This window comes from Balaenoptera borealis (genome assembly GCF_965194805.1).
Source record: "Balaenoptera borealis genome assembly, chromosome: 4".
NCBI classification, from domain to species: domain Eukaryota; kingdom Metazoa; phylum Chordata; class Mammalia; order Artiodactyla; family Balaenopteridae; genus Balaenoptera; species Balaenoptera borealis.
Genome location: NC_138861.1, coordinates 14,712,332 through 14,725,736, shown reverse-complemented (window position 1 = coordinate 14,725,736; position 13,405 = coordinate 14,712,332). Strand labels below are relative to the sequence as shown.

At 36.8% G+C, this 13,405-nt stretch overlaps 1 protein-coding gene and 1 long non-coding RNA gene across 4 annotated transcripts in view; one reads left to right on the top strand and one right to left on the bottom strand.

Annotated features, from left to right (window-relative positions):
* GRID2 (glutamate ionotropic receptor delta type subunit 2) overlaps positions 1-13,405 on the bottom strand; it is a 1,417,069-nt gene that overhangs the window by 2,439 nt on the left and 1,401,225 nt on the right. The window contains exon 16 of one of the 3 annotated variants that reach the window (XM_082391645.1): positions 5,896-5,953. The exons of 1 other annotated variant lie outside the window; for it this stretch is intronic. In XM_082391645.1, the coding sequence (XP_082247771.1) occupies positions 5,933-5,953 (21 nt within the window). In that variant the 3' untranslated portion in view covers positions 5,896-5,932. Of the gene's footprint in view, positions 5,954-13,405 lie in introns of all 3 variants that reach the window. One more of the 3 variants, XM_082391644.1, reaches the window with a different exon arrangement.
* LOC309628630 overlaps positions 1-13,405 on the top strand; it is a 130,296-nt gene that overhangs the window by 51,517 nt on the left and 65,374 nt on the right. The window lies entirely within an intron of this gene.

The window sequence follows — 13,405 nt, the reverse complement described above, 5'->3', positions numbered from 1 at the left end:
GAAAATAAAGCGTAAGGTCACATCAAGGTTGATTTCAGATAAGATCTGGGTTTCCATTGTCCTACTACTACTTATAAGGCATTGGCTCCACTTTAAAGGTCCATGGTAAACAAAGCAGATCATGACGACAGTCATTGCAAACCTCATAGGACTTCATAGGCTTTCTGGACCCCAGGCAGCCAAAAGAAAGGATAGCATATTGCCTGCTCGTTCAGTAGACTCTGTTTCAGGGAGGGCCTTGAAGTTCACCCAGATCTGCATTAGGATACACTGGTAGCTTACACTAGACAAGGCCTTGGATATTTTCACCTGAAAATAAAGTCAGCATCGCCCTCAAATGGAGAGTCAGTAGAGCTTTCTACCAAACTTGGTCTTGATATACTTTTACATGCAATACCCTGGAGCCTGCCTGTCTCCTTAGATCTTGAATCTCTGATCTTGACTTTTAATTATAGTTTCATACCATGCATAAGCTTTAAAACACTATTAATAAATAATAAATATATAAATCCTAGTAAAGTTGTAACCTCCAATCAAATTCGATGTTGTTAAATGCATTTTGAAGCCATCCATTTAAATATATGCTCTTAAACAAGGAAAGTCCTTCTTTCTTGAAACCCAAGGAGTAGACCTCATAATTTAGCCATTAAATAACAGAAGCATAAGACTTTAGATCAACAGCAAGAGTCTTGAACCTAGGCACAAATTGGGAAGCTTAGCTTTGGCCAGCTTCAGAGGGATCAGCGTGATCCTTCCTCTATGTTCTTGCTAGAATTTGAGCCCAGATTTTTTTGTCAAAATCTTTGCTAATGCTATGGAACTTAGAGAAGAGTAAGTGTTTCTAAAAATTATTAGTGGGTTGTTAGCACTTACCAGTTAATGGAATTAAATAACCAGTTATTTCAGCAATGCAAATGGTCTGACTGAGCTAAAAATAGAAATCAGTTCCAAAGACTTTAGAAGACATTTCCCAAAGTGAGCTCTGTGAACACTAATTCCAAGAAATGGGTTTTGTCATTAAGAAGGTTTGGGGAACACTGCATAATATCTACCTATTTTGAAGACTTAAATTATACAAATTTTAAAGACTCTAGGAAGTCTTGTAGTAAATAATCTTATTCAACTATGTTTAACTCAGTATGTCCCCAACATTTCTACGTGGAGTTAAGTTTTTAAGTAATATTTAGGAATTTAGTAATATTAGCATTTTGTAGAACTGGTGCTACATAGAACAAACTTTAGTGAATACTGGACTAGCAAGTAATGTACAAAAATACTTATTTTTAAAATATACATTTTCCCCATCAAAAATAAATCAATTAGCCAATTACTAATTATTTGTTACTATACTTGTCTTAGAATTAAGCTGGGTTCTTTGGAAAATAGGAAATGCACTTGTTTAAAGCATGAATTCTGCCTTTAGTAGGCTCAGAATCTGGTTAGGGAGATGAGTCTATCATACACAAAACAATATCAAACACCAGAAAAGTCCATATAACCAAGCAATAAGTTAAATAATGTGGACTAATATATATAGTAGTTCTAGAGAGGCACATCAAATACTGGAATAATGAAGGAAGAAATCTTAGAGGAGATGAGACTGGTTTTGTGGGGAGAGCTAGAATTTTGACAGGTTGAGGGCAATTTTACTTAAGGGCAAAAATACACAAACTTTGAGGGTCCTATGACTCCTAGAAGCATGAAGTAGTGTGCAAACAATACTTTGTTACACTGTAATCATTGAATTCGAACATATCTTGAGGCCTTCCCACTCAAGGACAGAATGCTATATAGCAGTATAATTTAAAAAAAAAAAAATTTCTCCTATACCTCTTTAGAGTTCTTACCTGGTATATTATTATGAGTTGCTTAACTGTCTATTTTCTGTGATAATCTAACTGATGACAGGGTGAATATTTTATTTATTTGCATATCTTTGGAAACCAACACCTTTGTATCCGTAGCATCTGGTCCATGGTAGGCCCTCAATAAATGTTCTTTGACTATGTGAGGGAATCAATGAAAAAATTATATGGCAGAAAATTGTCTATACAAAACCAGATGTTGCATCAGGGAATAATGAATAGAATTAGAATGTGTAGACTCTTGAAAACCAGGCAGAGGAGTAGGAAAGAGGGAATCAATAAAGATTTTTAACAGCGGTGGACAGAAAGCATTATTTATGAGAAATCAAACTGTCAGTGATATACAGGGTGGACTGAAGTAAAAATGGATCAGAGAATCAATTGAAATTATTGTTAAAGCAATCTAGTTACAAGGTTTAGAACCAAGGCTCTAAGAATGTAAGGGAAAAAGGCACAAATGCCAAGTGGGTGGGTCTCTGAAGCTGGCTGATAGGAAAGATCAAGAAGCATGAGTGAAAGACGATTCTTTAAGTATTTTAATAGCTAAAATTTATTGATTGATTATTATAGGTTATACCAGACACTTGGGTTTAGTATCTAATTCAGTCTCATTTGTTCCCTACAACAGTTCTATGAGATAAGAATTATAATCATCTCCATTTTACTGATAAGAAAGTAGACTAGACAGGTTCAGAAATTCATTCAAAGTTACACTGTTAGTAAGCAGCAGAGTCGGGACAGGAATGAGGTCCATCCCACCTCAGAGTTTGTGTTCTTAGCCTTAGTCTCCTCTGGAGATGAGATAGATGTTTGTTCCTTTGACAGATAGAAACATTAGAAGGAAAGAGATGGGTTTTAGATATCTGAATTTTGAGAGGATCATGAAATATATCATTGGAAAAGACTAACATTATATTTCCAACAGCTTGGACCTTGGTTTAATAAACAATCAGCTTTTCAAATGGCCTATTAATGTACTGTTTGAACTGTAGCCCCATCCGTCATGTGGAGGAGGACTTTCCCCTGTGAAGACAGGACATCTTAGGAAGCCAGGAAATGCCTGGTGAGGGCACTCCTAAGACGCTGGCCTGCACTTGTGACCCAAAGACAAGCCGCTGCCTCCTAAGAACGCCGTAACATCCAGGGCCGTCATGGTGGACAAGCCTGAGCTTCCGGCTTGTAATGCCTGCAGTCAGAGTGAATTATTTGACCTGCAGGATTCTGAGGGCCACACAGAGGCTGTGAGGTGCTTTTCTCCCTTTTCACTTTGACCAACTCACTGAGGCTCTAGGAACTGTTCGCCTAGAAAACATCACGCACAACACCTGGGGACTGGATTTGATGTGGTGGGTGTAGAGTTCTATGTTGTTTTTGTTTTTAATCTTTAGGAAAGTCTTCTGTCTTCTTGTTCCATTGTTGCATTTACACTTTGCAGTGGTTTAAATGCTAATCACAAACAAGGTATGCATAAACAAACTCCAACCGCATAAAATCAAATGGTAAATTTGAGTGGTATTTTTGAGAAGGGGCTGATTTTAAAGACAGAAAAAAAATTAGACCAGGACTATTAACATTCAGAATTGTAACTCCTATTTGATTTTTTTTTTAATCACTTCTGTGTTTCTCTCTCTTGCACGAGCTCTCTCTCAAGACAGTCTTTCTGGATAATTCATTGTAGAAATGAGAGAGGAATCATGTAATTTTATTTTGATATTACTGGTATATCAGAGTAGTACACGATTGCCTCAAACTCTGAATTGTTTGAAATTTTGAATGATTTTATTTGCTTAAGAAAATGGAAGAAAACTGAAACAGAGAAAGAGTCTATGAATGAGTTGAAAAGATAACTGTAGGTCTGGCGTCATATTCCGCCAAGTGTACACAAGGCACAGGGACTCTACCTTTTCATTCCAGACTGCTGGCTGACTGAAACTCTTTGTTCAAGCGAGGCCATCAGAGCCATGCTTGGCATCGTCTACTAAGAAAACCTGACACACTCACCTACATGTGCTTATGACCTTTGCAAATATCTTTTTTAAAAAAGTTTAGTTTTTCTATTGAATGCCAATTAACAAAAGCAACACATGATAATTATTATACTATAATGACAGTGTACAAGTAATCTAGAGCCATTCAAGTAATACAAACCCAGTAAAGCAGAAATTAGAAAGCCTCAGGTAAGTACAAAATAAAATAAATATCATAATATTGGTAGATACACACTACTATTCAATTGATTTATGTTAGGAAGCCAATATCAGCACATTAGATTATGACTTCTTATGTATCTAAAGTCTTGAGCTTACTATTTATAATAGTCATTCTTGATAACAAAAACTTGAACTGAAGTCCTAGAGGTGCCCCTTATGTAATGTTTCTAAATCTTGCTAATAAAAAAGTCTTTCTGACAGCACTTTCTCTCTCTCTCTCTTTCTCTTTTTTTTCAAGTTTATCTCTTCCCATTCACTGTTAATTTACTTACCTCCAAACCAGCAAAATTTAAAGGCCATTCCATTGCAGGACTAAGGGCAGTCAGACCTGACATTACACTTTCTATCTATAGAAAATTTGTGCAGACATTCAAGATCACGATTCCAGCGGGACAGTAAAATTTGTTGGAAAGATTTATCAATAGGAAATACTTTTAAAGAACACCAAGAGTCAGAATTTAGGGGCATTAATTTCAAAGAGGAAGTAGTATAGACTCAGAAAATATTTCTCTTATTCCTTCCCCTTGTTGGGCCATTTACATTTTAATTGTTTTTTTATTTATCATACAGAAACTATCTTGTTGAAGAGATTTAACCAAGAGTGAGATATTAAACATGTGCAAAATATTCTAAGTAGAAATGGAAAATCTCACATGCTTTATGATAAAAGGACAGAAGGTACAGTGTAAATACTGCAGCAAAGATGTTAAAGCAGTGCACAATTAGAAGATTTCCATATAAACATTATAGATTAGTTAAGTGAAAACCATGCTAAATTTATTTCCTTGGGACTTTGGTAATTTGTGTTTTTAAGTGGTTTTCTTTCTTTAATTTTTTTTACTCGTGTGAGGTAACAGTGATTCCTCATGTAATCTGTTCCTTTTTATGTACAATACACACCACACACACACACACACACACACACACACACACACACACAGAGTCAAAGTCAATGGCAGTGGGTGGTTTATGTCAGGGCTGGTTTTGACGCCCCTCTCCCGGAATAAGATAAATGTAAGTGATGAAGAGCTCCTGGGGTTGGTTGAACTCATTTTGTATTCAACACTCTGCCTGGCCCCTTTCTCATCTCTTTCTCCCTCTCTTTGTATGTTCAAGCCTACTTGAGTTTCTTTTTTCTTTTGTAGAACTTGGTTCTTTTGATGTGTTTCAGGGCACGCCCTGTGGCAAAGAGAACTTCCCAGGAATCGGAAACATAAGCACACAGGTCTGAAACGGCCACTGTGTAATAGCCAGAAAGATTCCGGCTCAGAAGCTGGGTTTTCTCTCTCCAAAAAAAGCGTCAAAACACATAACAGGAGGGCAAACACGCAATACAACCTACAGATATGATTTTAAAGGGACACAGACGAGAAAATTTAATTGCTAAGTAGGCGTTTGGTGAGATTTTTTAACCTGGATTGAGCCCATGAGAGTAATTTAACCTGAGATATGTCTATAAGCATCTGCATATTTGTTAGTTTAACCAAATTCCCCTTGTAATTATAAATTAGTTTATTTTGTTTCACTGCTGTTATAGCATCTATGTATCTGAGATTTTCCATGGCACATGGTCCTATTAAAAATGATGTGAGAAAGTGCAGTGCTTTAACTCTCTATTTATTTGTTTATGAAGTTGAAAGAAATGCTGTTATAAGTATTGTAAAATCGCTGTTAGAAAGCACCATCTATATTAGTAATAGAAAGTCTAGATAGAAGGAGTTAATTATTTTATATCCCATATCAGTATTTCTATTTTCATAAATTAAAAATATTTAATAAAATAGTGTTATGTTTTATTTAAAATAGCTCTGTTTACTCACATATTATACTTTATGTGGCAAATCTTTCAGGACTATGTCACTGAATTAGAACTTGGAACTGAAAATTAAAAAAAAAAAAACAGAAAATAAGGAAAAACAGTGCAGTTTAAGTTTACCCATACACAAACGTATCACTTTAAGATGTTCAAATAATAAATTCAATTTTTACCCAAGTCTCTAAAAGAAGCCTTTTATTTTTAACACCAAAACAGTTGGAAAAGCAAACTTAGCTATAAACTTGGTAATTTATTGCTTTATTGATTTAGAAAACCAATCTATATTAGTTAGGTATATTGTTTACTTCTGTATAAATGAATTCATTCTAGGCCTACTGAAAAATAGAATGCTACTAACTGAATAATAGATCTAGGAAAAATCTGACCAGCAAACGTTGATTATTTTCAATTAAATTAGATTCGGTTTAGTAAATGTTTTGAGCACTATTTATGTGTTTGTGCTAATGACATTACCTATTGACTCCTGGGAAAATAGTGGTATCACTGAATTCATCCAGCATTTTCCAACATATTTAATGCTTAGAAAAATCAACCAGCTAATTGCCACAATTTCTTTTAACTTTGGTCTCTATATCCACAGCTTAAAAGAAAGAGAGAAAATGATTTCTAAAATGATTCAGTTATTCAAATATTAGTAAAATACAAATTTGTAACAATAATATGGGACGATAATTTTAACAAATTGGGAATGTTATAAAATAACTTTTATAACTACAATGTCTCTTGAATTTTTTCCACATGTATCCGTGTTACTACTTATGAATATTTGTACAAATATCTATGAATAACGGAAGAAAAAAATTTTTGACAATGGGAAAGACTGGGGATTCACGATACTCATTTATATGCTACCAGGAAAGTTTAACGGGACTTTTATTTAAACCAAAACCAAATCTTTAATACAATACAAATACACATAGAAGAGTACAAAACAAGGATTTTTATCTTTCTGATGCAGCATATACTAATCCTACTTCTTTCCTTAATGTTACATAGCATTTCTAGAAACTGGATGCTTCCAAATTATTTGATCCTAAATTTGATAAGATACACAGATGCATATTGGACATTGCAACACTTTCCAGCTTTATGGCAGTGGCTGCATGCAAAGGGGTGTATGAAGTTCTCAACCTGTTTATAAAGGTCAGGGAAAGCCACAGGTTTTGAAGGAACGGCACACAGGGCTTCCCTGTTGACACAGGATCACGGCTGTGACACATCACACCGATTGTCATATCATATATTTTAATGGTTCTAGAATTCTTGATTTGCCATAGTTACAGTTGTTTTCTGCCTCTCCTTCTTTTCTTCAGAGGTGCTATCTTTGACCTCTAAAATGGCATTGCAGTCTGGCGTGCCAGGTATCTGACTAACGTGTATCCTTTATATTAACCCCAAACCAGGGAATCAAGTGCTTTTATTTTTAAAAATATGCAAAATTTAAGAGAAATTTAGCCTTTTCAGATGGACTGACGAGTTCTAGACTTAGCAATGTTTCCATTTATTTGACTGATGCCTAAAATAAGTTTTCCTTAGTGTCTCGCTGAAAATTTTTCCAGCCATGTTTATAGAAACCACTTGGGAAAACATATACCTATGAATTTTTCAAATATTTTTCTTTTTAAACAAAAGCAAAACATAGCAACTGATTAGCAATTAGTTGACTGAATTCAATCAGATTTTATTTTATTTTATTTTTTCAGCAATAATGTAATCAAATTTTTTTTAACATCTTTATTGGAGTACAATAGCTTTACAATGGTGTTTTAGTTTCTGCTTTATAACAAAGTGAATCAGCTTTAAATTGAACTTTTAATTACATAAAGAGTTAAAGGATATGCTGGAGACATCATACCTACCGAAATCATACTGATTGGTTACTTTTATTGACTAAGTTTACCAGATAACCATATAAACTCTATTTTACTACTAGAATTGTGAAATGATTCCATTTTTAAAAATTTTAGTTATTAGTTAGCTTCCAAAAAATTTATTTATTTTAAAAATAGTTATTTGGCTCAGTTGAAGATTTTCTGCTCTTTTGTTTCTATTTCTTCCCCCCCCCCCCAATATGTCTATGTGGATGTAATCTAAATATTTTTCTAAAAGAACAATGGGCTAAAAAAATATACAAAAGAACAATGGGCTGATGTTCTGTTCAGTTTCCCCTTGTTCATGACCAAGTTTTTAGGGACTTTAGGGATCATCTATTCCAAACCTCTCGTTTTACAAAGGTGGCGGTCTTGGGGAGTTTACATGACTTTTATCACTCAGATCTAGCACCGTAGTAGGTGCTCAATGAAGATGTGTTGACTGAAGGAATCCATATAGAGTCACATAAACACAATACCATAGCATTTAAGACATTGCACTGCAATGACTCATTTAGAATAATAAACTTTCATAAATGCCATCTCATAGCTACAACAATACCATGAGACAGGAATCTTAGTAGATTCTACTGATTGTAGAAACTATTTAGTGGGTGAGATAACTGAGTTTAAGGATCATCAAACGGTTTGCCCAAGATCCGACAGCTAAGCAGTGGAAGAGCTATTTGAACTCCTGTTTTCTGATTTCTGAGCCTCGGTGAGTAACCACTGTGCATACAGCCCATAACCTGTTTTTCTCTGTCTCTCTCACTTTTCTCCACTCTCAGATAAAAGGCAGGAACTGGTGTTATTAATCTTTGTAAGCCCAGGATGCTTGGATAATAAAGAGTACTCAACAAATGATTGCTGCAGGAATAAACCCAGGACTCCGGCTAATGGGTCCAGCTCTCTTTTTTCTACACCACGATCCATTCAGAGCGCAGGAGGTGGCATTTGAGAAGGTAGAGGAAGACTGAAATCTCTAAGGTACAGAAATGCTTCAAACCATTTAAACTAACGAAATTTATGCTACGTTGTCAGTAACGTATGTGAGAGCAATTTTGCTTCTTGAATGTGGCTTAATGAAGACAGAATCTGCTGGTGGTTTCCTATGCACCTGATGCCTAAGTAAGTACTCAGTGTCCTGCGCACAATGCATGGTCTACAGACTCACGCATGATTTAAACTTGACCCAGGGAGTCCAATCAGTCAGTACTGAGGCTCTCCTCCACCTCCCCACACCTGCCTTCCAACTGAGTTTGCACCGTGGTCCTGGGGCCGTAGGCACAGCCACTAGTCCTGGGTCCACACTGGTTTTCTAACAAGATGCTCACATCCCAGGCTGAGGTCAGGGGCCCTGTCACGTCCAAAGGCTTTGCTGTTTCTGTTCTTGCCTTAGAAGCAGGATTATTTGGAAAGACTGGGGTCCCGCACTGCAGAACCTCTTTCACTGACGTCTCCCTCTCCCCAACCCATCCCATTCTCCCCTTTTTTTTTTTGTTTTCTGGGGAAAATTTTGTCCCCTTTCCTTCTTATTTCAGACTAACTCCCTGGTGTCTCTGTCTCTCCAGATCTCCTAACATTATCTTTCTGATAACCTTAAGTTTGTACCAAAGGTAGAAAAAGCACCTGCTTTCCACTTTGAAAAGAAATACGAAGGGCCTGGTTTTGAGCTTGGAGTCGGGAAGAAGGGAAAACTGCAGAAAGTAGAACGTAAATTCATATTTCAAAAATATCCTACCGCAATGCTTTTTGAAATAATGCATAAGTGGTTTTGACATATCACCACCCTGGTAAATTATAATTGTTAGTTTGTAGGGGGATTTCTTTGCATCTTTCCAAGGGCAAATCCCCTTGGCATCTCCCCACGAATAGCTATTGAGACATTTCTCTGCAGGGCTTCTCGGAGGGGCAGCTCATAGCTCAACTACATCACAGGTTCTCTGTCCTGCAGGAACTACATTAATGCTCCTAGAAAAATCAGTTTTATTTAAAACCATGCATTAGGAGTGGGAATTTCTTTGTTATAAAAATCTCCAAAAAATTACTATGTACTTCGACATATAAGTGGAATTATAACGATGTAATAACCATTCATTGAATTTGAATAGCAACACAATACCCTTTTGAAATGCACTCCCATGAAGGTTCACTTGTTGTCCTACAAGTCTCAGATCAAATATTACTGCCCCAGGGAGGCCTTTTCTGACCACTCTATATCTAAATAGGTTCCTCCCTTCTCTACCCTTTACTTTATGTCCTTCACAACACTTTTGCTATCTGAATTAGCGAATAATCCTGCTTCTAAGGCAAGAACAGAAACAGCAAAGCCTTTGGACGTGACAGGGCCCCTGACCTCAGCCTGGGATGTGGCAGGCAAAATTCTAAGATGGCCCTCAAAATTCCCACACTCTGGGGTGTGAGTTCTGTGTAATCCTCTCCCTTTGAGTGTAGGCGGGACCTTTGACTATGATGGACTATAGTTGCTGTGATTGCTCGTCAGTTAACTTAGAGTCATTCAGAAGTCAGATGACCGGGTTAGGCCTGACCTAACCAGCTGAGCCCGTACAAAGGACTGGACCCCTCCAGAAGTCAGAGGGACTTGAAGCCCGAGAGGCCCTATGGGAATGGCCAAGTGCAAAGGAGCTGTGGTAGCAAGAAAACGGGAGCCTCAGTCCCACAGCTGCAAGGAACTGAGTTCTTCCAACAGGTGAACTCGGGAGAGAACCCCTGACTCCCAAAAGGAGTGCGGCTTAATCAGCAGCTTTATTGCAGCCGTGGGAGGCGCGGAGCAAACCCGCACACGCTCCTACGACGCTTTCCCCGTCAGCTGGTATCGTTACCGCCTCAAACTAAGCTTATAAAAGCGAAACGATCGACACAGGATTTTCACACGAACTCTTGCTATTAATATATTTGCTTTTAAGGCTCGCAACCGATGGCATCATACCCGCTTTCCTATGTAAATCATATTATTGTCATATCTCAAGGTTAATAATATTTACAGAGGTCGAGAAGAAGCCTATACTTACCACCTGGTTACAAGAAAGATAATAAAATAAAAATATTATACTAAAGAAATACAGTACTTTTAATTAAAAAAATTATATCAAGCACTAAAGGTAAATTTGGAATGGTATATTATTACAGACGTATTGATACTTATTTAAATAAGGACCAAGTTTAAGTTTAAATTGCAGGAGCAAATCCTTGAGCAAAATGCGTACAGCTAGCTTTCAGTTTCTCTCTTCTCTCTCTTGTCATTTTTCACATAATGGAAACCTGTTATTAAAGTGGAAATTAAGTTAATTGTGTATAGTTTCCTTTTGATAAGTATTATATGTATTATACTTGCACATAATCTTCATGCTGCTGCTGTTAATCTTTTAGCCTTATTATGGTTTCCCTAAAGCATTTTTCTTAAAAAATTCCTCTCGGTTTTGAATTTTTTCCTCTGTTACAGACACGCTACCATATACTAAGATACTAATGTATTATGAAAAGAAAAAAATTATTTTCTTGATACTGTTCAAAATGTCTACGATTAAATGTATCATAACTATTTATGATTCTGCTCATTATAATCTTAACTATTTCTCTCTGTACCAAAACCACCTTATGTGAAAAATATGTTACTGCTATTTTAAACTCAATGTAGAGCTTAGTTATGAATTCTGATCTACTGAGTCATTAGAGTTTTCTTCTAAAGTAAATAAGATTCTAACAATAATGAAGTATTTTATGGGAGTACTTAAAGATGATGAATCGGGGAATGTGGAAATCATGAGTTCTTCTCATCTACCTCTCACAGTCTTTTCCTACTGAGGCTTTCTCCCGAGTCTTCCATTCTCAAAGAATATCCTCGGAGAACAACAGATGCCAGGAATTGTAAGGAAAGGAGGGGAATGGGGAGAAAAAAATAAAAGCAGAAACCGGCCAGGCACAATTTAAATCCTGAGGGCATGTGCCATGTTACTTAATTTGAGCTGCATGATGCAAAACAAATCAAAAATTATCCGCAAGTTGGCAAAGCCTGCTGAAAGTACAACGCGAGGAAGAAACGGAGTTAGCAGGCAGCAGATTTAAGACATGCTTGTTGAGGTGCTTTGGAGAAAGCGAGCTGCGTGACCCCCATCTCAAGCATAAATAAACTCCAAACAGACTCATTTGCCACGTAGGATGAAATGTGGAGGTGCTGTGGCGCCGGGGGCCTCTGCCTCTCCAGGGCTCCTTCCCTCAAGTCAGTCTGGTGGGTTTCTGCGTCCCAAAGTTGTCCCTATGCAAACAACAGGTTGAATATTGTAGGTGTGGGTTATTAAAGTGTCCCCGGGACAATGGCGGTCTGTGTCCCATTTGTAACGCTTGGATTAATCTTTGGAAAGTGCACACAAAATGTGACATGATGTTGGCTTCCAACATTATTCAGTCTGCATAGCAGCAAATCCTGCCCTGTCTCCCTGGAAATAAAACTCTGCAGACGTTATCACTGCCATGTAAAAAGGAACCTATCGTTTATGCTCGGGGTTAGGGACAACCTGATAGAATTTCTGCTAGTTTGATTGTATAGTTTGGAGAAGCATTTATGAGGGAAACAAATTGTATTCTGTCATCTTCTTCACCGCCTCCCTAAAGAAAATCTGCAACCAGGTAAATCATATTGTTATTTATTTTTCTGCAGATGGGAAAAATCAGAAAGCCTCTATCTTTTAAAGAGAATTCCACATTAGTGTAGGATGAGAAACCAGAACTGGTCCCTGACAAAAGGCAGGATTTCTGGCATTTCCCCTCTTCTCACCTCATTTTTCCCCTATTGATTTTAGAGGCTCTGGAGGAGAGTGCCAAGAGGAGAAAACTGGGTGAGGAAAGCACCGTGAGGAGACATAGCGTTCATCATGTTTCCTTTCCTTTTTCCTGCATCCTTGGGGCTTCTGAAGCTTTGAGGCTCAGCCCCGCCTCATTGTTCACCAGAAAATTCTTTTTGAATTATGTGTCCTGTTCACAAAAGTACTCAGTAGCATTGTGGAATTGGGAAAGATGGTCTCTCAAATCATTTTTTTAAAGTGCATCTCAGTATTACAATTTCATAAGACAGTTAGAACTAAGATAATGGAAATTCAAAAGGCATGTTAAATTATAGACAACCATCCATAGTGGTTGAAATTCCCATAGAACAAAGTTGGAAAATATTCTCTCTCATTTATGACCAACTCTGCACACAGGAGAAATCGGAAATTGCCTAACAAAATGGAATTAAGGCAAAAAAAAAAAAAAAAGTCAGGGCGTTGTTCTAGAACAGTGGCTTTTAAAATGTGTTATAGATGAATGTCTTTATTTTTATTATTAGAATCCAATCACTCCAACTGTAATTTTTTTTTTTTTTTTTTGGTCTCATAGGGAAATAGGGTTTTGCCAAAGCAGGTTAGAAATGGTTTCCCTCAAATTTTATGGTGTAGACACTTTCTTATACTACTTTTGTTTGTGGATCCATCAAAACACCAAAATAAGTTAAATGCTTAGACTTTGGTCTAGAACAGTCAACCATTTTCCTCATTTATTGCCTTTTAATAAGTGAATTTCATAAATTTTAAGGTACCAAATAGGTTGAAAATACTGCTTTGATTT